Source organism: Neopelma chrysocephalum, unplaced genomic scaffold, assembly GCF_003984885.1.
Source record: "Neopelma chrysocephalum unplaced genomic scaffold, ASM398488v2 Primary Assembly neopelma1_59, whole genome shotgun sequence".
NCBI lineage: Eukaryota > Metazoa > Chordata > Aves > Passeriformes > Pipridae > Neopelma > Neopelma chrysocephalum.
Genome location: NW_020897714.1, coordinates 15952646 through 15974275, shown reverse-complemented (window position 1 = coordinate 15974275; position 21630 = coordinate 15952646). Strand labels below are relative to the sequence as shown.

Genomic DNA, 21630 nt, shown 5'->3' with positions numbered 1-21630 from the left:
CTTCTTTGGTCTGGACATACTTGTGTTTCTTTGACGGACAACCCAGTAGCACATCTAGGCAATGTTAACTTCCCTACAGCTGCTTCTAGTGCAGTCGCTGTTCCCTGATGGGGAACAAAACACGTTCCAGCTTTGTAGAGTATTTCACAGGTGAGGTGGATTTCTTCCTACCCCCAACAAGGCCCTGAAACATAAGGATTGCTTTTGGATTCATTGTCTGATACTTCTTAAACTGTCAGAGAAATGAAGGCAGTGTGAATTAAGATGCTGTCAAATATGAACAAATACCAAAGGGTACGGTAACGCTGATGTCTAACACTGGGGCTGGCAGGACATCTGTCTCTAGGTAGTAATGGGACCCAGAAGACACTGGGAGAGGAACTTCCCAGTGGCCCTCCAGGGAAGTATTGGAAGGGGAGGCTGGAGGTAGGTGATGCTTTTCTTTCTCCGTATGGAGCCAATGTCCCTGCAAAGTTCCCTTTGCTGGTGGCTAGTGCCATTGTTCAGCCTCCTGTCCCAAGTGTTATCTTCCTCTTAATTAGGAAATCTGCCTTCAAGACAGCTTTTTGTCTGGGACTGCAGTCTTCTAAGACTTCCTTTCCTCTTGCTGTCTTGAGCTTGGAGACAGCTCCCTAGGGGCTATTGTACAAGGCTACCTGGGTGGCAAGAGACCCCTGGTGGCCTAGTGGTTAGCATGCAGGACTTTCACTGCTGCGACCACGGGTTCAAATCCCGGTCTCCTGGCCTGATGGAGGTCGTTAGCCCTGTGTGGCCATCCATCTATGAGAAGGTCACTCTAAACAAACCTACGTCCTGAGGACCTCACTGCCATTGTCCAAGCTTGCTTGGCCCCGGCAGATGAACCTTAGGATTAAAGGGTGGGCTCAGTTCAGCGCAGGCTGTGTCTCACCTAAAAAATCCATTGCGCAGGCTGGAAAGGTAAAAGACCTTTCCCCAAATCTTCGTTCGCGAAGATGGGCCATTAATTAATATTAACCTGGGTGGCACAATTGCAGCAGGAGGTACCAGCATCAGCACACAACAGAACTGCCCCCAAAATCTTGTGACCAGCCCATATTCTGCCTCAGTTTCTTTACCTGACATGAAGATTGGCTGGCTGTGTTGTGCACTGCTTGAGTAGTAGTCTGTTTACAGTTAGCCTGGTTGAATGCAAAGTGACTGGTCTGTGCACTTTTTGTATTTTGAAATATCATCCAGAAATATCTCTTAATGCTGAGCTGTATTTTGCCTGTGCAGCCTAATAATTTTCTATTAATACTTATCTTAGGTCTGATCCACATAAAAGTGCAGTGTCAAATAAGGTTCTCATGATATTTTTAAGCAATCTAACCTTTGGCCCTGGCTAAATTCCAATCTGAATAATTACTGACTACCTACATTTTTCTTGCATTTTCAATTGAAGAAGTTAGCTTTCCCTTCCCGTTTTGAAAGTGATTGTGTAACATTGCTCTGCAGTAAGTAGATGCTGCATTCCTCTACAATGGTGCGTATGTTTTACTGGTAAGTTCAATGAGATTATAGAGGTATAATGGTTTTACTGGCATGTTTATACCTAAATATAGATATGTCTGTAAAACCACTTCATCTAATGGCCCTCCCATATATTATTTTCCAGGGAGTAAGAGACAACATAATAGTGTGGAGTACTGTGTAAGGGATTTTACTTAGCAGTCTGGAGTCTGGGATTTGCTAAATTGTTTTGGAGTGCCAAAATCACAGAAAAGATTTCACTGTGTTGCCCTACACCACCACCAAGGGAAAATCCTGCTCATGTAAAATACTTTGTAATAAAATATCCCTGCATGTTTTAATAATCATTCTTGACTGGTGAAATTATACTGTAAAATTATTAAAGTTGCTTGAAACACAAAGGGTAAATGTCCTGTTTTACAGCTGCAGCCTTGTCAGGTGCTTATGAATTTCTTCATGTGTGAATTTCTTCATTCCTCTTCTTCACTGGGAACAAGAATCCACTCAGGAGGAGGTCCATGTGCTGCCTCCAGTGCTTCCTTGGTTGGGTGCCTTGTATGTTTGCATTTGAACACCATAGAAATTAATGGACAAAACTTGCTGCTGTGTATGTAGAAACACATTTTCAGAATATTTCTGGGGTCCCCTTAATCTAATAATAAGTCTGTGGTCGTTTACCCCTGCCTTGCCTCTATTAGCACACATTGAAAAAGGGCTTGTAGTGAGCCAGACCAGGGGAGGAAAGTGAGATGAGGTTTGTGCTGGGATGTTTGTCCCTTTCTCTAAGAGCCACCACCTGTGTGTGAGCAGACGTGCAGAGTGGCTACCGTGCGGGAACAGAAGTCAGCCCCAAGGAGGGAAGGGATTGTAACTCCATGAGCACCCCTGTTGCAGTCTCGGAGCAGCTCAACTCCATGCTGTGACCCTGCTGCTGCCTTATGGGAGCTGGATGGTGGAAACCACACTCAGCCCTGGGTTGTGTGTAATTTATTGACGTTATCCTGCCTTATCACATCCCTGTGTCCCATTATACAAGGGAGCCCAACCTGGATCTGGTACCGGCTATTCCCTCAGAGAGACACTGGTCTGTGGCACACAGACAGCCCCTGGAGCACCTGAAAGACATTATGAGCATGACAGTAGTGTTGTGTATGAGTGAGAGAGGGTGAGATAGATGTCTTGGTTGGTACAACACAGGCTACCTAAGCATTGCTATGCCTGATCCAGGTGGGGGGTCAAAGATGACGATCCAAATTGGAGGTGCCGGGTTGGCTATAGAGACACAGGCACCCTCCTCTTCTTCCTAGCCCTTGCTGCTCCCTGCATATCTGGCCAAAGCTTAGGAACTGACACTGTACAGATAACTCCATCATGTGTTGAGTGGAAAAATCTGCCTGAGGGGGGGCACATTGCACGAGCTAGACACCCAACAGATCGGCACCTATGTGCTCTTCAGGATCTGGACTCTCTTATCCTGCTTGGAGATAGATGTTAGAGATTTATTGGCTTCGACGCAGGTGAAGAGAAGGAAATGGACTTTTTGGCTGCCATTTTTCCCACTGGGAGAAGCCTATGCTTGGGTGTGAAGGCTGACAGCTGCCATGATTGCCTGTATAGCTTCTGCATGAATGCTATCTGACCCCTGGGTTGGAAGGCCCTGTTAAATATTCCTGGTGGGAGAGGGACTGGGAAAAACCTACACTTTTCTCCCTGGGCATCACAACTAGCCATTGCCTAATCAAGTGTAATATATTGTATGAGTCAATGTAGGAGACATATTTTAAGAGAACAAATATAGCATTAAAGTGAGTGAGCAAGAGACTGAGAGACAGAGAGTGTACAGAGTGCATTAAAGTTAATAAAGCATTGCAGGAATGGGGACTGCATTTCACTGTGAAGGAATCTAATTTAGTGACTCGTAATTGGAGGATAACAGTCATGCTGGAATGAAGTTAACTGTTCATTTTGCCAAACTCCCAAAGTCTCTTGGTTCTCCTCGTGAGCATCTCTCAGAAAGTGAATCCGTCAGAGAGTTTAGAATCGATCGATGCTTCACAGCCGTGGTCCCTTTCAGCCTTAAGTGGATTTGGTTCCTCTGGTGCATATTTATTATCTGTTTTATTATCTGCTTATTTATCTGGTAATATCAATGCAGGATACATTCTCTCAGCTTAGCATGACAATGAGGGAGCAGGTGCTGAGCCTATGTGTTCTCCAGGGCAGGGCAAGATGGGGCCCCTTGTGCCTTTTCCCTAGGGATTTGTGGTGTCAGGTAGGGCTCTTTTGTGGGCTTCCCGCTTACACAAAGTTTTACCAGCATTGTCCCTGCTGCTGTGGCTTTCTGTTCATGTGATAGAGGCATGTGTAGCAGCGAACAGTATGGAAGGATCCTGTTCTTGGACACCCAAGAACAGAGGTGCAGTGCAAAAAAGTGCAGGGCTAGTGTATTTATTTGAAGTGTGCCTGGCTGCTGAAGAACAGAATTGTGGGCATAAGTGGCTGAGCAGGACATTTTGCCCAGGGGAAAAGTCTTCTTTAGTTTGAAATGCCTGAAATCTCCTTGGGACATGAGCATGGCCTGGGGTGGGCATACCAAGCAGTGCTACCTCCCACAGGGGTGGTGGGCGAATGTGGGGACACTGCTCTGTTGTCTACAGACCAGGGCTGGAGTTCTGATCTTTACACTGCATAGGTGCAGTAAAAATTAGTTTGTTAATGTTCGTAAAGTGCCTTGAGGATGAAAAGTGCTGTGGAAATGCAAACTATTGTTAAAATAAATAAATAAATTTGTTAAAATAAAGTAAATAAAGAAAGAACTAGGAACAATCCCTCTGGGAACTGTCCTGCTCAGGCAGGGGCTGGAGAGATGACCTCATTGGATTTTTCCGTTTCTACTGTTACAAAATAAAGTGGATGTGTTCAGGGAAAAGATCGATGTAACATACCTGGCTGTAGTAGCTGAGGGTGAACCATCATAAGCTCTGTAGGTATTTCTGCTTCTGTGCAAAAATAGCTGTTATACGGGCTTGGAGGGAATGTCTTCTCTACGCTGCATTGATCCAGTTTTGGCCCCAACCACTGGGAAATTTTGTATTCCTGGCTTTTTTTTTTTTTTTTTAAAGAACCCTGTATTGGTGGAAAGCATATAGCTGACTGTACTACAGACTGGAGCTGTGTGTGTCCTGGTGGTGGTAGGAAGGTTGTATGCAATGGATACACACGTACACGCATACATATACATCCAATGACCTTGTCCATTTGTCCTCACTTTATTCTGGAGGGACTGTGATGAGAGAGTAAAAGGGGGCTCTTATCTGCTTGTTCTCCTCAGTCTCCGTGTCTGTACCTCCCGCACAAGTCCAAACTGACTGCAAGCACCAGTAATTCCTTTGTGTTGAGGGTGAGCACTCAGACATGGGCTTGACATAAGCAATTAATTTCACAAAGTCAGCCGATCAGCTGTCAAAGGACAATTCTCTATCACTTTTGACTTGGGTCTCAGAGTGACATGGGATCTAAGAGATGACATGATCCCATCTTCTGCTGACAGCTGTTTTCTTAAGTGTTTTCAAAGTCTGAAGTAGAGGCTGGACTGGTCTGACACTACTCCCCCTCCCCCTAACTTTAACAGAGCCCTGAATGTAGCCAAAGGGCTAGGCATTAGACGAGAAGGATTGTTGGGAGGAGAGCTAGTGGCTGAGGAAGATCAATGGATCTGCCTTGAAGGCTGACTACATGATTGACTTGTCAATTAATCACTTTCTTTTACTTTCTCCCTTTCCCTTTTTTTATTTCCTCACTCAGGGAGTCGAAGAACCGAAGATGAGGCCCAGGGTGGAGTGCTACTCTCCGAGGTTTTGGCTGGTGCTGGCAGTCCTTGCAACAACAGGGAGCGGGGCCCATGCCCAGAAAAGCCACCCGAGCATTGGCATTGCAGTCATCCTGGTGGGCACCTCAGACGAAGTGGCCATCAAAGATGCCCACGAGAAAGATGACTTCCACCACCTCTCAGTGGTGCCTCGGGTGGAGCTGGTGGCCATGAATGAGACAGATCCTAAGAGCATCATCACCCGCATCTGTGACCTCATGTCAGATCGGAAGATTCAAGGGGTGGTATTTGCTGATGACACAGACCAGGAAGCCATTGCCCAGATCCTGGACTTCATCTCTGCCCAGACCCTCACTCCCATCCTGGGCATCCATGGAGGCTCCTCTATGATCATGGCAGATAAGGTAAATTTAAATGAGCTTCCTCCTATTGCAGACCTGTGGATCAAAACTTAAAACAGAAAGAAATATCTTATTCTGTGATCCTCAGGTGTTTTCTCATGGGGCCGAAGGGTTGAGGGATTAGACAGTTTCAGATTCAAAGAGAGATTAAAAGAGCTACAAAGAGAGATTAAAAGAGCTAACTGTGTGTAGCACCACTGAGAAGAGCCTATTAATCATGTGGAATTATCTGCAACAAAGAAAAAACGAGGAGGGAAAGGAGCAGGTAGAAGAGAGCTGAAAAAGAATTGGCCCTTTTGTTCTTCCTTAGGGAGGGAAAAGAACCCCTGACAATTGTAATTCTTTTTAAAGGTTTTATTTTTGCCTGTGTTTTACCTTAGAAGATCCAGGGATCCTAGCCTGGGTTTTTACTGCGTGTAGCTGGAGGACAGTGTGGTATTTTCAGGGACATTTAATACAGCTCTTACATCTTAATTGGAATATAATTGAATCTTTAATAAAGCCATCCTCTCTCAGAAGTGTTCATTAGCTCCTGAAGTTAAATAGATGTTGGCTAAAACAACTAACCAGTCTGAACCAGTCCAGCTAAGTCTTTCTTTTTTTCCACTGCACTACTTTATTCCTTCATATCACTGACATTTTACTGTTTTCCCAGGCCCTAGCCAGTGTTCTAAGGTATTACTACACAATCAAGCCTTCCCCTACTTGTTTTGAACAGGGCAAGATGTAGAGGGAGTAGCATCTTTGACCAGCTGATTACTGTTATCTTAGTGGAGCCTCCATGAGGTACAGGTGGACCTGATACAAGTCTTCCTCCTGTGAGGAACAGGGGACCCAACAAGTCACACCTGAGTGTGTGTTTGGCCAGATGGTGTAGCTAACATGCCTCTGGGCTACTGTGGGCCATGGAAATGCATGAGAGAAGCTGGCTGTCCTTTCTCCTGCAGGCTCGAAGCCAGAGAGAGTTAAGGCCAAGCCTTTTATTGAGAAGACCCTTTTGACCTATGCTTGTGCATTCCAAAGAAGTAAGCAGGGACACAAGCTGACAGCCTTTTTCTTTTGCATGTTGGTTTTAAACAAATCTGAGACATTTAACTGGGCAGAATCGGGTCTAATTGAATAAAGAGTGGGAATTAACCTGGCCACTGTCGCTTTTTCTCAGAAACAGATCTAATGGGATAAGAAATCCAGGCACTTTCTGTTTTATTTACCTTGTAAATAAATAATCCAGTGCAGGCTACTGGAGATGATAACAAATTATTTTCTCAGTCTTTGATCAACTTTTAAATTGATGAATAACATACAGTTAATACGCAGTGTTGTTTTCTCATATCAGCCTTTGAACTGAAATAGTCACTGAATAAAATAGTCATAGGGCTTTTTTACTCTCTCTCCTTGAATAGTTGCATGTGTGCTAAAGTCATGCAGCCACATTCCACCCACAATAAAGCTTTTCTCCCTTGGGGGACAATCAGACAGCACTGCTGCATCTTGATGCTCTCCTGCCTGCTGCATTGCATGGTTATCAATCTCTGTGCAAAAGAGGGTCTGAAGCATTGCTTGAGTGCTGCATTTCACACTTATGGTGACATTTTACATCCTGTTTGAACAAGTGTAAGAGTTACTGACACAAGACCTTCTAGGCATTGGGAAAAGGTCCTTGTGACTTTGAACATGGCAGGCAAAATTCTGATTTCAGATTCCTGCAGTGTAAATCCAGCATAACCCCATTGCCTTTGGCAGGATTAGATCAAATTTACCCTGCTGTAATTCAAAGAGAAATTTGGCCTATTGAACTTAGAAAAGATTTTTTTTTTCTACCTGTCTCTAGTCTCTCCTTGGGAAGGCAGCATCTCCTGCCACTGCCCTGTGTACCCCACTGGCTTGCTTCTAAAGATCATTCTTGCAGGCAAGCAGCCTACAGGGAGCTTGAAGGCAGAAGCCTTATGAATGGAGATTTCTGTTTTACCAAGCTCCCCACCCCCCTTTTTTTTTTTTTAGTTTTGCAGACAGGAGAAGCAGGTTATGTACAAAGATCTGCAGTTTTAGGAAAGGCCAAGCTTTCTCAAACATAATTTGAAAAGGCTGACCTTTACAGCTTCTGATCCGCAAGTGTGTAATCTTTAATGGATAATATTTATTTGATGAATTGAATGAAAATATGGTAGAGAGTAAATACACTAAAATTCTACTAAAAATACTGAAGTCAGCCTGCTAAGTCCTCAAGCAATTCCATTTTCCACAGAGGGCCTTGACAGAGGCTTTACTTTTAGTGACTTTTAGTCATATTCTTTGCAGATGAGTTGTATGGCTGAAGTTTGATCCTGCAAGCATGGATTGCTTCTTTCAGCATCCCCTCAACACCCACAGCAGTCAGCTGTGATTGAACTTGCTCAGCATTTCACAGGTTCAGATCTGCACTTACAGCTTCGTTATGCTCCCTGAGTGTTTGTGATCAGTAGTGCCAATGCAAACCTAAAGAACGCTACAAACCACTAATGCTTTGGTGTAACAGATAACCCCCTCTTCTCTGGAGGTTAATGCAAAAACTCCTCAGTCAAACCACCTTTCGTAGAGTAGCATGTGAAATTCTGTTTCACCTTCAATGAGGGTTTAGTAAGTGTGTCTGCAAAGAAATTTGGGTCATGTAAAAAAGGCTTTGTAATGTACCATGCAACTAGTAAATTGAGACACAAAAGAGCAGGGAAAAAGAAGAAAAAAGAAAAAAAAATATTTCAAGCCCAAATTTTATTTTCTCCTATATATAAAGCCAGAAATATTGTGTCATGTGCACCATAAGCTGGCCTTATCTCAGTTAACATGCATCTGAAAATTTGCTACCCACCAGCTAGAGGTCTAGGCATCAGTGGCGAAGGAGGCACCACCTGAGGACAATTCACCCCACCCACCTCAGGGTGCAGTGAAATGCTCGTGGGACAGTCCTGTGTCTCCCCACTGTTTACTGAAGAAGGCTGTGCCTCAACTTGTTCGTGATGCCTCAAGTTAAATGCCATGAATCCTGCCCTAGGTGTAACATAGCAGGTGGAGGTATGTTGCTGAAAGTGTAACATCTGGTTTTCCTGATTCTTTTTGTTCACACTCACATTCTTTAATATTGCATTGGATTACATTTTGTAGATAATGTTTATGTATTTTTGTTTTCCCTGTGTTTTGCCTTTTTTCTCTGAAAAATAGGTATAGAGGAATTTGTATATGTTTTTGCTGTTTTACTTGGTGTTCATGTCTCTAATTCCACCTGCTTAGCTGTTACAGAGTGTTACATTTAATTTCTGCCTAATTTGGCATAAGAAGAAAATGACCAGATGATCTGTGTGCACACTGTGATCTGGGTTCAGTTCCAGGAAAATGGTGAAGTACAGATACATGATGTGCCTCACTTGAGCTCTGGAGAGACCACTTTGCCGAGTGAGAGTTGTGTCATAGCCAGTTAAGTTCCTTTAGTCCCTGATAAGCATGCCAGCAGTGATGCCAAACAGAGTGAAGTACAGCAGTCATTTTGTGGGGACTGGATGGCCTAGGAGTGATGGCTGAGAGGATCCAATAGTCCCCACGTTAGTTCCTCTCAGAGGAGCAGGGCCTGTAGCTCTGCGGCAGGATAGAAGAGTGCTCATGCTGTTTTGGCCCTGTAAGGAAGCACCTCTTCCTTGTTTTGGTGCTGACACCTTGAAAAGGATTAGGGTGATAACATCGTCTCACCTGGACCTGTGATGAGAAAGGGAAGAGCACTGATCACTGATGATCCGTGTTTAATCCAAAATAGATGAAATGAAGAGGAGAGAAATGTGCACCAGTACCAATGTTAGGTTTTTCTGGTAGAAAAACTTTCCTTGTGGAAGCTTGCTGGTCTCTTTAGTTTGCCTGATGTTGCCACAATGACCTTACTTTTTGTATTACCTGATTTTAAGCATTAGTTTGTATTGTCCAGAGGACTGCAATGCATTTTTGACCAATAAGCATATCTGCTCCAATTCCAGTGTTTAAAATAATGTCTTGTTTCTCCCCAGTTGTTTTGAAATCAGAAATTCAATTGTATGAGAATGCTCTATGTTAGGAGGCTGATGGTGAAAGTAAACCTTGAAGGTTGCAAACCAAACTTCAGTTCAGATAACCACACAAGCCAATATCTTGTGTTTGCAGTCCTGAGACTGACAATCTGGACTGGGCTTTTCTTCACTATATTTTCAATATTACCTAAAATCACTTCTGCCCAGAACTAAGAGGTAAAGGAGCAGTCACAAAAAAAAAGCCAAAACAAAACTAACATATACATTTATAGGTATCTCAAGAGAAGGGTGAATTGTTATTCAGATTTAGAAAACTTACTATGTTGGAAAAGATTTAGCTCCGTGCCTAAAAAGTGACCACACCATTTGGCTGACTGATCCATTTTGTAATGATAGACTATTTATTTGTTTTAAAATAACAGAAAAAGTCAACTTGGTGATAATGAATGCAGAAAAGGTAAGAGCAGAAAATGCCTTGGGTTCTCTTATAGCACAGCTGGTGACCATCATTTTTGTTGGAACTGTGTCTTCCTATTTCTCCGCAGTCACGTTATTTCACCAAAGCTTCTCGTCCTATGAAGCTTTATAGTAACACGGGTGCACAGGCAGCACAGGAAAAATACTGGAAGAAGAGGATGGTTATGTTTTCCCAGGTGAAAATCATTCTTCTCTGTCTCTGCATCCCTTGCTGTTTTCTCCAGGGCTTGCCCACACAGGGATACGTGCAGTATGCATCACCATACTGATGGAAATCAAATGGTAGGAAAGAATGATCTGTTGAGCTGGGCTGTGCCAGTAATAAAATTTGTATAAAAGCTGCATGAAACTAACCTGAAATCTGAAGTCTGATCTGTTCTAGGCCAGATTCTCCTTCCTTTTTTCCACACAGCATGGAGCTGACTTTTCTGTTATTCCCTCCACTACCTTGTTCTTTTTTCCCGTTTATACCAAAGCTGCAATGTTTTCTCTGCCTTTTCATCCCCACTTCATAAAGCCCTCTCCCCTTTGTTTTTCTTTTCTGTAAGGCTTCCAAGAAATGTTGTCTCTCTCTTTTTCGATGTTGAAGGTTACTGTGATTGCTCCATGCTTGGGCCATGCTGCTGCAGCAGTGATTTCCTTGGTATTTTGGTGAGGAGCAAGTCCAAACTTGGACAATAGGTGTAAAGCACCAGGGAAAAAGAGTAGCTGTTGGTCAGAGTGCAGCAAAGGGATGCTGCAGATACAGGGAAGCCAAAATTAGTTGGATAAGATGAGCACCTAGATACACACTGAAACCAGGACAAAGTCAAAGACACTGGGACAGTGCTGCTAAAAGCAGAACATCTGTAATTAAAAGGAAAGCACTTTCACTCTCAGGTTTCCAAAGGTTAAATAATAGGCATGCATGGGGAATGCAAACCTCATTTTTTGGATGTAAATTTGTTTCATTTCCAGTAGGGATGACATCTGAAATTTTTCAAGCCCTTGTGTGAAGGAAATTCAGTTAAAAAAAAAAAAGATAAAGTTCCCTTTGAATGCATTATATGAACTGAAGTAAAGTAAATTCCAAAAAAAATGCTGCTTAGAAGGGAGAAGAACACACATTTTGATCTGCAGACATTGAAAATTTCTTTCCCTTTTTTCCCTCCAGACAAATTTATATGCAATTCCTGTAAGTTCACAAAGCATTTTCATTTCTCTGAAACTGCATTTGATGATAGTAATAGTTTAAATGTTTCTTAAACTAATCTAATAATTAGCAAAGACAAGTTTGATGTTAAAAAATAAAATAAAAAGAAATTGGCAGTTTCCCTTCAAGCTTTTAATAATTTTTATTGAGGACATGATTAATACACTTCATTTGCTTTTGGTACTCAGTTTGCTTTTGCTGCCAAATGAAAGCTCTGTGTAGCTCACAAATAATGAACTAAATATCATGTATTCTCAAATTATGAATCTGCTGCAAAAGTTGGGGAGGGAGAATAAAAGGTAGGTCACGGAGATATAGACAATATACATACAAAATGACTTTTTTTTCATGTAAAGAAAGGGAATATAGGTAGCGTATTTTTGTGAAGTTTAACACCTGAGAGTTTCCCTAGAACAATTTTTATTACTTTAGAAAGAAATCACAGCATTTAAAATCCCTCAGGTATTAGGAAACCTGGAAATGAACTTTTAAGAGCTTTAACCTCTCCCTAGGGCCATTAAATCCTTCAATGTTAACTCTCATTTTCTAAACAAGAGCTCAAGTACTCTCATCAGTATTATTTAAATGAAAAAATGACTTTTCAAAGAAATGTATAATTTCTTTTATTAATTATTCTATTAAAATAATCTGGATTTTTTGTTTTGGTTTTCGTGTTTTTTTTTTTTTAATTTTTAAAGCTTCCCTCTATTTTATCTCCAATTTTCTTGGGAGGAACTCCATTTCAAGGTCTTCACTTTTTCTGGGGTATTCTTTTCAAGAGTCTCAGGGAAAAAAGTGGAGTTTGATTCCTTTTTTTAATTTTATCACTTAGAAGCAACAAGAAAGCACCTTTAAAAAACCCAACAAAACAAAACAAAAGTCTTACATAAATGTAACTTTCCATTAAATATCCCCATCACTTTTTCCCCCTCTAATAATTTATACTGGATGCACTTCATATCTGTCCTGAGCCTTGTACACCTGATGCTTGAAGATGTCATCTGAGCTTGAGCATCACAGAATTGGGAAGAAGAAAACCTGGGGTGCCCTGGTGAGACTCATACCCTGCTAAGGTGCCCTGGGATGCTTTTGGGCAGAGGCAGTGCTGAAGGAGAAGATGGCTTCCTGGAGGTGCCTTCCCTTAGCAGAAGTTCTCTCAGACAAGAAATGTTAAGCAAAACTGAAGTCTGATTCTCTTACATCAGCCTTTTGCAGCTATTTATAAACTGTTTTGTTTTGGGTCAGAGGATTCTTCTTCCAGGAGTACAGAGTGTTAGTTTTCTTCTGTTGTTATAGTGATGTTTTCTTTTGAGGGACAGAAGACCTTTCCTCCCCTAGCTCTGCACGCAACTGCTGCAACCTACCTGAGGTAAAGAGAAGCTGAATTAACCTTATTACTACTATTGTTTAAATGCAGTGTTGCCATTCTTTACCTGGAAATAGAACTACTGAAGTGAGGAAAATATTGATTTCCACCCAGCTTGGATCTGGCAAGTAATAGGGCATCTGTGAAAAAGTTCTTTCTTGCTAGATTTCTAACCTTGATTTTTACACTAATGGTGTTTAGTTAGATCTCCAAATCTGTAAGCGCTTACCTAAAGAAAATCTGGAAGCTTGATGAGATCTGACCCATAGTTATTTATAATTACTATTACAACTCCTTTCTTCAAAACAAAAAACCCAACACAAAAGTCTTATATCAATTTGTGCCATCCCCAGCCGGACAAGGAGATTAGTTTCTTCAATCTGGACAGGCAGTCCTTTATTACAACCCCAAGCAGTTACTTGTCTCACAAAATCTAAATTAATTACACTCAAATTTGTCCCTACCCTAAACTGGCCTCAAAATGAAATTGAAAACACAGAGTGTGAAATTGCCCAATGCTGCTGCTTTAGATCCCTGTGTCATTCCCCAGTAACCGCAGGACAGAGAGAACCAATTCTTTCCAGGGAATCTCTTATTCTCTTTGCCTTTTATTTGCCTCATTAACCAAGTTTGGAGGGGATGGATTATGATGGAACTTAAGGGAAGTACATATACATAGACTGGAAAAAACAGGGTACAGAAAAAGGTATAATTGTAGTCTGTGACTGTTAAGGGAGTGGAGGAGCCAATATATGAAGAAAAAGTGTAACAGCTGTATGTGTGCATTGTAGATGGACTGAACAATGAGCCAGGGTATGATTTATATACTCAATGAATAGAGGTAGAATAAGATTAGAGAAAAAAATGATTGGTGTAGCTGCCAGAAGTAGCAGTAGGAATGACGGGATAAAGTTAAGGAAATATATTAAATGATGTATTATGATACATTAAATGATAATATTAAATGATATATATGTGTATCAAGGAAAAGGCTCAGACACTGAGTTTTATTAAAAAGTGCTCTAGACTTCTTAGGGAAGAGTGTGGAAACCATATTTCTTCAGCTGTTTTCAAGCAGAACTGAGTTAAGTGCTGGAGAACATGTTATATAGATACAGCAAAGGAGAAGGAGGATGAATGAGATGAAAGACAGCAAAACTTCTCCTGAACATAGGATCATGGGGAGAAAATAAAAAAAAAAAAAAGAAAAAATAGGTTCTGAGAGTGAGGAAAACAAAATGTCCTGGAGACTCCGTCGAGGCAATTTTTCTCTGTGTTTTGGCAATAGCTTCTAGCTGTATATCTGTGAAGTTCCTGATGATAACAATAAATGTATGTTTCAGAGGAATGGGGAAGAAGGAACGAAGCACATGGAGAGACTAAGGGTGGCTAGGCAAAAAAGTAAAAAAGGCAGGCACACACAGTGAGAAGGACTGATCTAAAGGGTGCCAACAGAATCTAGCAGTCCTGATAAACCCGAGTCCTCACTGCAGCTCTACTATAAAACATGACTTTAAGGCAATTGCTCTACAACGATTTGCCCTTTGCAAGAAGACCGTAACAATGTTTTTGCAAAGTACTTTGAGCTCTACAAAAGGCAAAGGCTACTTAATTGCTAGGGAACAATTAATGCGTTTTTCTAGCTGAAGTAAATACAATGCTTGATATGAAAATCTGAACTCCAAGAGGAGAAGCCATAACCCCCATTAGAGGTAGTGGCTGAATAGCTGCAACATGCTGGAGAACTCATTTTATGCAGGGCTGATAGTACCCTCTATTGTAAGCTTGCCCATCATTCCCCATTATAAGATCTCTTGGGAGTTTCCTGTAATTTTGCCAGACTGTGACTGTTTGAGTAAAGTTTCCTATGCCAGGTGTATGCCTCAAGCTGATTAATTTATTTTTCTATTTATTTGGAAAATAAAACATCTCTGTCTGAATATGTGGTACAGGAAGATACATGATTTATCTGTTTTGCAAGTGCTGGCATGTTTTCCTCCAAAGGTTCTGCCTGATGATCATGAGCAAGGACGTAGGTCTGGAGAAGGGGGTATGTGGTAGGGAAGAGCTTGTAACCAGAGATGTTCTTTTGCTACCACTGCATAGGCTGCCCCAAGTTTGGTCTTGTTATAAGCATGGGAAACTGTGGATATGCCTGAAGTCTTTTTAGATGTTTGCCATGTATCTTGAAAAGAACTTGTCTTTGAAAACTCTGCTTCAGAACTGCACCTGGCCCTGGGGGCTGTGTAGGCCGTGATGGAGCTGGAGCTCTCCTGTGGAGTCCTGGTGGGATCCAGCCAGGAGAAATGTGCTGTGCACCAGGAAATCTGGGCTGGAATTCGAGTGAGGTAGGGGACACCTGGGGTATGAAGAGGAGCCAGTGCAGAGGGTGAGCATCTGAAAGAGATCCTGAACCAAGGAGATGGGCAGAGGGACTGGATAAAGGTGGGAAGCAGGAGATGGGGAATAGGAAAAGGCAGAGAGGGAGAGGAAAGAGGAGATGTGTCTGTTCAGGTGATGCTGCCTGCCCAGGTGATGCTTCCTGGCTGGCCCCAAGAACCAGGGGGTGGCAGAACTGCTGAGCAAACGAGATCAGGGTTGTGAACTAGGAGTGAAAAATCTGTCAAGTGGAGACTGAGTGAGAACAGAATAGTGGGATGGGGCAGCAGTGCTTTCCTGTATGTGCTTCTTCCCTCCAGTTGGGCAGAAATATTCCTTCCCCACTCTGCCCTGAACCACAAAGGAAGCCAGAAATGGCTCCTGGGGCATGACTGATGACTGTGGGGGGACTGGGACTGGCATCAGTTCTCCCTGCGGGGGGAAGGCCAGCAGGTCTTCTAAAGTGTGCCTGGGGCTGGCTTGGCTGTGCAGTGCCCCAGCCAGCACACCCTGTTTCATGGCCCCAGGATTGGTGGGGAGAGGGGGAAGCTCCTGGGAGGAGGCAGCAATCCCTCCAGAGCCTGCTGCCTGGCTTGGGGCTGGTGTGGTCACTGTCAGGCCTCTGTGCTGGAGGGGATAGGCTGAAGCCATTAGGAGGCTGCTCCATGATGGAGCTGCTGGCTCCTCCACGTGTGAGCTCCTTTGTCATGGCTCCCTCTTGGGCTCTCGCTCTGGCACTCGCTTTCTGCAGAGGCAGAGCTGTGTCCTTGCTCCCCTGGCTTACTGCAGCAGTCTGGAGGTGTGAGATGAAGAGCCAAAGGCCCTGCCACCAGGCTGCCAGCCTTGCCGGGTCTCACATCCTGCTCCGTACCTGCCACCCTTCCTCTCCTCTCCCTTCTCCCACTTCCCTTCCTCTCACCCTCTTCTGTCTGTCACTCTACCCATTTCTTAATTATTGTTTGCACTGTGCTTTGAAAATGCAGTGTGCTGTATAAATGTTAAGTGGTATTATTGTTATTATTATTTCTCCTTTTTCATTTGCATCCCTCACTCTCTCTTCTCTTGCTATTGTGGCTTCCAGAGAGAATGTGTGGGCTTACATTATTTATAGCTGTGTGAGAGTAATTACAGAAATGATTTAATTACTCAGTTAATACTGTTCTCCACATCACCAGCTTGACAAGCTAGTGATCTCTCACCACAGCACATGCACACTAGTATTGTCCACATCATGGATGAGGGGGTAAGGGGAGGCAGAGCTTGGGGAAAGATTTGTGACAGCCCTGCACATCACTGGTTACTCCCCCTGCGCCCAGAGATGAGGATGCTGAGCCTGCAGGGGCCTGGCCAGGGGCAGCATGTGGTGTGACCTCAGCTAGGGCAGAGCTGCCCTCAAGGAAGTGGTGTGCAGTGATGGTTCATGGCTCCCAGCTGACAGGGGCTACCTCCAACACAAACCTACTTGAGCTGAAGTTTCAATATTTGGTATCCTACATTAACCAGCTCTTCACATTTATCAAAGGTCACAGATCTGGCAGGGTTTTATTGTCTTAACTTCTATTTAAGCCTACCAAATCGTAGGGTAGGGTTCATACACTCTACATGGGGTTTGAGTGTGAGGTAAAATCACTATTGTCAGAAATGTTCTTTCTTGCAAGTAGCCACATGTAGCTCTGACCCTCTTGTAATGAATGAGTTTTCCTTCTGAAGGGGATAGCTTCCTCTTGCTGAGACTCCTCCCATTGGAATTGCAGTGTTTCTATCCCTTCCAGTTCACAAAGATTTGAGGGGAGCAGGGAATGTCCTGTTTCTGGTGCAGTATGGAAGGAGTTTGCATGAGGAGAGTATGTGCTTTGCTTCAGGGGATGCAGTGAGCAGACAGTTACCAATACCTTTTAGTTCTCTACTAGAGACCCCACAAATCACCCTAGTGAGCTCAGGAGAAACATAAGAATCACAGAACATTCTAAGTTGGAAGGGACTCACAAGGATCATTAAGTCCAATTCTTAAAGGAATGGCCCATACAGGGATCAAACCCATGACCTTGGGTTTATAAGCACCATGCTCTAACCAACTGAGCTAAGGGAAAACATTCTTTTCTGACAGATAAAAAGGAGAGGGTCAATGAATTCTTAGCAGAGGAGACAGTTGTTTGGGAAGTGGAGAGAGAGGCTCTTGTTGGATAATGGTGCATTTGTCAGATAACAGTGTATGGAGAGAGCATCTCTTAAAAGTGCCTGCTTTCCATGTCTCCAAATTGCCTGGTTCTATTTGGGCTCCTTCATGGCCTGGGCTGTGGGCCAGGTTCAGACTGTTCCTCGACATGGCAGGGCTGGTGGGCGGCAGGAGAATTGGGAACAGGTGGCATCGAGGCTGGTGGAGTGGAGCGCCTTTTCCATGCAGCACTGCCTGCCAAGCTGCCAGGCGCAGGACACCTGGTATCTGAATGGGCTCTGCCCACCTCCCAGGAAGCAATGCAATCAAAGAAGTAGGCTAAAGTGTTTTGAGTGTGAACAGTGAATATAGGTCCCTTTTTTTTGACAATATGCAACATGCGACAGGTTAAGACAGCCTTAATTTGAAAAAATGCTGGGCATCTCCATCTTCTGAAAGTTGAGCTTTTCATGTTGTATTTCAGAATGGACACTCAGAGTCTCTCATTGCTTTTGCAAACACACACTAGAGGCTTTTATTTATTTTTTTCCCATCTGACACACTTGAAAGTGAATTTTATGACCTAACATTGGAACAGCTTTTTGAGAAGTCAGTGAGTGGAAGGGCAATGGAACAAGTAATTTTGTCAGTTCCCAAATGAGTGAATCCTCTTTTCACTGGATTCACATCTCACGGTTAGTTGACTCTTTAACTGAATTATATAACAAGACTGTAATGTGAGCTCAGTCCATAGTAGACACCAGAGAGTCCACAGAGATAAGAACTTGAGCTGGGTGAAGAGATTTCAGAAGAGCTGGACCCATCCTTCCACCAGTGGTGAGGACCAGTGTCATTAAAAGGGGTCTTATTTCTTCACCCGCTGCCCTGTATCCACTAGAAGATATCCAGTCCAAATAAGTGTGTTTGCCCACACTTCAGTTTTTCAGGGGCTGTCTACACCTCCTCCCTACAATAATACCATTCCCCCTAGATCTCCTATTGCTTTTCTCCCAGTTTTCACTGTGTCTTTTATGCTCACTGGCTGGCACGGTACATGAGAGAGATGTACGTGGTGCCCCTGGGCATCTGTGTATTGGGGCTGTCCACCACAGGCATGCTGCCAGGTCAGGATGAAGTTTATTTGATTGCCTAGTGAGCCTTTGACTGTGAGTGGGTGAATCATACACAGTGCTGTGGGGCCAGACAAAGATTTTGGGACTGCATGCAGTTGCAGCCTGTATTTTTGTACGGCACTGTAAGAATTTAATTCTCTTTGAGTCCTCTGCCCCTCTGTCAAATCAGGTGGAAATTGGCCAGCAGGTTCAAGAGTTACTGGGAAGCCTGACTCACCTAGCACAAACACAAATGCATCAAGTTTGCAAGAGCCTCGTTTCCTAAAAAAATACAAGCTAAAAATGCACACAGAAGGTGGGCAGAGCCCTGCATCAGAGTGTCTTGGGAGCTGTGATTTCGGCACAAGTGACCCATGCACAGTGTGTCCCAAACATGCTTGCAGCTTGCTTGCCCTCTCTGCCGTGCGCTCCCACGGTGACTCACTCTGATTCACCCCAGCGCGGCCCTGCTCCGCGGTGCACACAGGCGAGCGTGCGACATGAGCGGCGCTGTCTCTTGGGGTTGGACGTTTGGTTCACACTTGTACTTGGCACACATGTGTGTGCTCTGTGACTCACGCCACCACGCCGCAGTGGCTTAGATCGCAGCAGCGAATGAGACACAGTCATGAATAGACACTGGCTCAGTGTCACATGCTCCTATCGGTTAGCTTTTGAAGGGAAACATGGTGCAAGGCTTGGAGATTTTAATATTTCTGTCCAAAGACAGACCTCTTGAGAAAGAAAATTAGCCTGATGACAGCAGCAGTAATTGGATTATTCCGTTAGTATCCTCTGTGGAAAAGGAAGACATGTGCCTTTAACTATATTTTAAATGCAGACTTAAAATGTGAATTAGGCCTTGTTTTTCTGACAAGCAGACATCTGTTTTCTGCCCCACTTTTTTCTACCTTTTAACTGGCTGAGCTTTCTGTCTAGCCTTATTCTTACCCTTGTGCCAAGGCTACAGCAAACTGTGGTGATTCGAGTTCCTCAGCTAGTGCTGAAGGAGATCAGGGCATACTCAATCACTGGGTGCCTTGGGTGGGCTGAGAGGAGACAGCCTGAAGATGAAAATAAGGGAGGATATATCCCTTGATCTAAAGGAGGGGGTGTGCTGAAAGGGCTGAAGTCCTGGGAAGGGGAAAGATGGGAAGCTCTGAAAGATGCAATGAGGTGAAATGCAGGGCAAGGAAGTACACAGTAAACTTTGGATATAACTCTGAGCAATTAGTTCCCCATGGCTCTATGGGCTAATCTCTGCAGTTGCAATCTGACCATGGAAGTAATCTATAATGAGATTGACAAAGTTTTGGAGTATGTACATGTCTGCAGGGGACAGCACTGCTGAAGCAGAGGGAGATAAGGAGGTACTGGACAGAGGATGAACCAGCCAGCCTTCTCTTTCTGTTAGTTTTGGTCATCTGACAGAATCCCCAAACTCATGTGGCCTGTCTCTATTTTGTTGTATAAGTCTATGATTATCTTTTGGTAAACTTATAATTACTGTGAAACTGTGAGGTGAGTTTTGATGGGTTTTGGGCATATCCAAATGTTTGATGCAGCCATCATCTGGCCAGAGATGTAATTTTTTTTGCTAGTCAGTTGGTTCCCTAATTTGGATTTAATAAGTCACTTCGGCATTAAACATTTTGCATGAAGATCTAATTAATGGAGCACAAAGTGTGCTTGCCTGCAGATGGTGGAACAGGTTCATTTAGGGAATGGCTGGAAACTGCACCGGGCTGTGCTGATGCCCATGGTCCATTCTCCCCCAATGAGCCATGCTGCCATTAACCTTTGCTGTCTCCATGTCCTGCTGTGAGATCACAGGGCTCATCTTCACCAGGACTTGTCCGAGCCATTCTCTCTTTTTTATCCCTCTGCCCTTGCCTGAGCTCCCTTGGAAGATTTTACATGCACATGCGGACTTGAAGTTTCATGTGCTTAATTACTATAAAGTGAAGATATGGCTGGCAGCTTTCTCACCAGAGACAAAACAGGCTGGCAAAAAACACACTGTGATGCTGATCACTGGGAGGAGAAACAGAGGTTGTGAGTGATATTTGTCTCTTGTTGTGTTTAGGGCCACACTTTTGTCTGACAATGTCGCTTACTGGTCACTGCACCGGTCCAGCAGTCTGTTGCTCTTTGTCTTGAGGTGTGCCTATAATAATACTGAGTAATACACAATGCAAGCTGTGGGGAAGCATTTTGTGCTTCCAGAGAGCCGGTAGCCAGCCATCATCTCCTGCTGTGCTGCTGCTCTACGATACACAAATCTCTCGAATCATACAGTTATGATGGCTTTTTTGTTTGGTAATAGTGGAGTGAGTTTAGTTTTTCCTTTTCTCCCTCTCCCGGTCTAGTTTAGGCTGGAATACTAGGGAGAGGATTTTCTTTCTTGGCGTGCTCAGGTTTCTGTGGCCAGAGAGAAGTGGCTTTGCATGGGAATGGGTAACAGCATGTTACAGTAGAAGATGTGTGACTGTGTCTCTGTGTAACCATGCCCGTGCAGAAGCATGTCCTGTCCTCCACACTGCATGCATCCCTGCTCTCAAGGAATCCTTTTGGTTAAACGTTTTGCTGCCTTTTTGATGAATAAATTCAATAGGGAAATGAGGTGACATGAGTAGGTTAGACATGAGTGACAAGGATCTTGCCTGGACAATCAAAGTTTTGCTTTGCACTTGGGAATCTGTAGGGAATGGTCCTCTAGGAACTCATCCGCTGGGATCTGTTCCTTCAGTTTCAAGGAGATAACCTCCAGAGGTTACCTGATACTCCTTCCTTGCCACTCACCTGGTCTTACTATTGTTCATACTGGTCCACCTCCATGTGCTAGCACCCTGTGAGGTGTAACCCCTGCAGATTGGGTGGGATTTCTCATAAGAACTGAGAAAATGTAATAGAACTGAGCCAGGGGTAAGAAAAGGATCTGCTGAATAGTGGTTTTCGAGGGTACACCAAGAGGGTGGAAGGAGGCGAGGGTATGGGATGAGGAGGTTTACATGATATTCTAAGTAATTCATAGACTAAAGCAGATAGGTCTCAGGGTGAGATCAGATAATTGATTAACAACTGCAGGGTTGCATCTTCCTCTCTCAGCCAGCAATATGTGCATCGTGTGACTTCTAGTGAGCGTATCACTCCAGCTGCTTCTCTCACTTAGCCCATGGCCAGATGTCCTCAGCAGCTTCAGC

The 21630-nt window shown here is 43.7% G+C and overlaps 1 protein-coding gene across 2 annotated transcripts in view; it reads left to right on the top strand.

Annotated features, from left to right (window-relative positions):
* The window catches only part of GRIN2B (glutamate ionotropic receptor NMDA type subunit 2B), a 212683-nt gene that overhangs the window by 30360 nt on the left and 160693 nt on the right, over positions 1–21630 (top strand). For both annotated transcript variants that reach the window (XM_027680052.1, XM_027680053.1), the window contains exon 3: positions 5296–5724. In XM_027680052.1, coding sequence (XP_027535853.1) covers positions 5314–5724 — 411 coding nt within the window. In that variant the 5' untranslated portion in view covers positions 5296–5313. The remainder of the gene's footprint in view (positions 1–5295; positions 5725–21630) is intronic.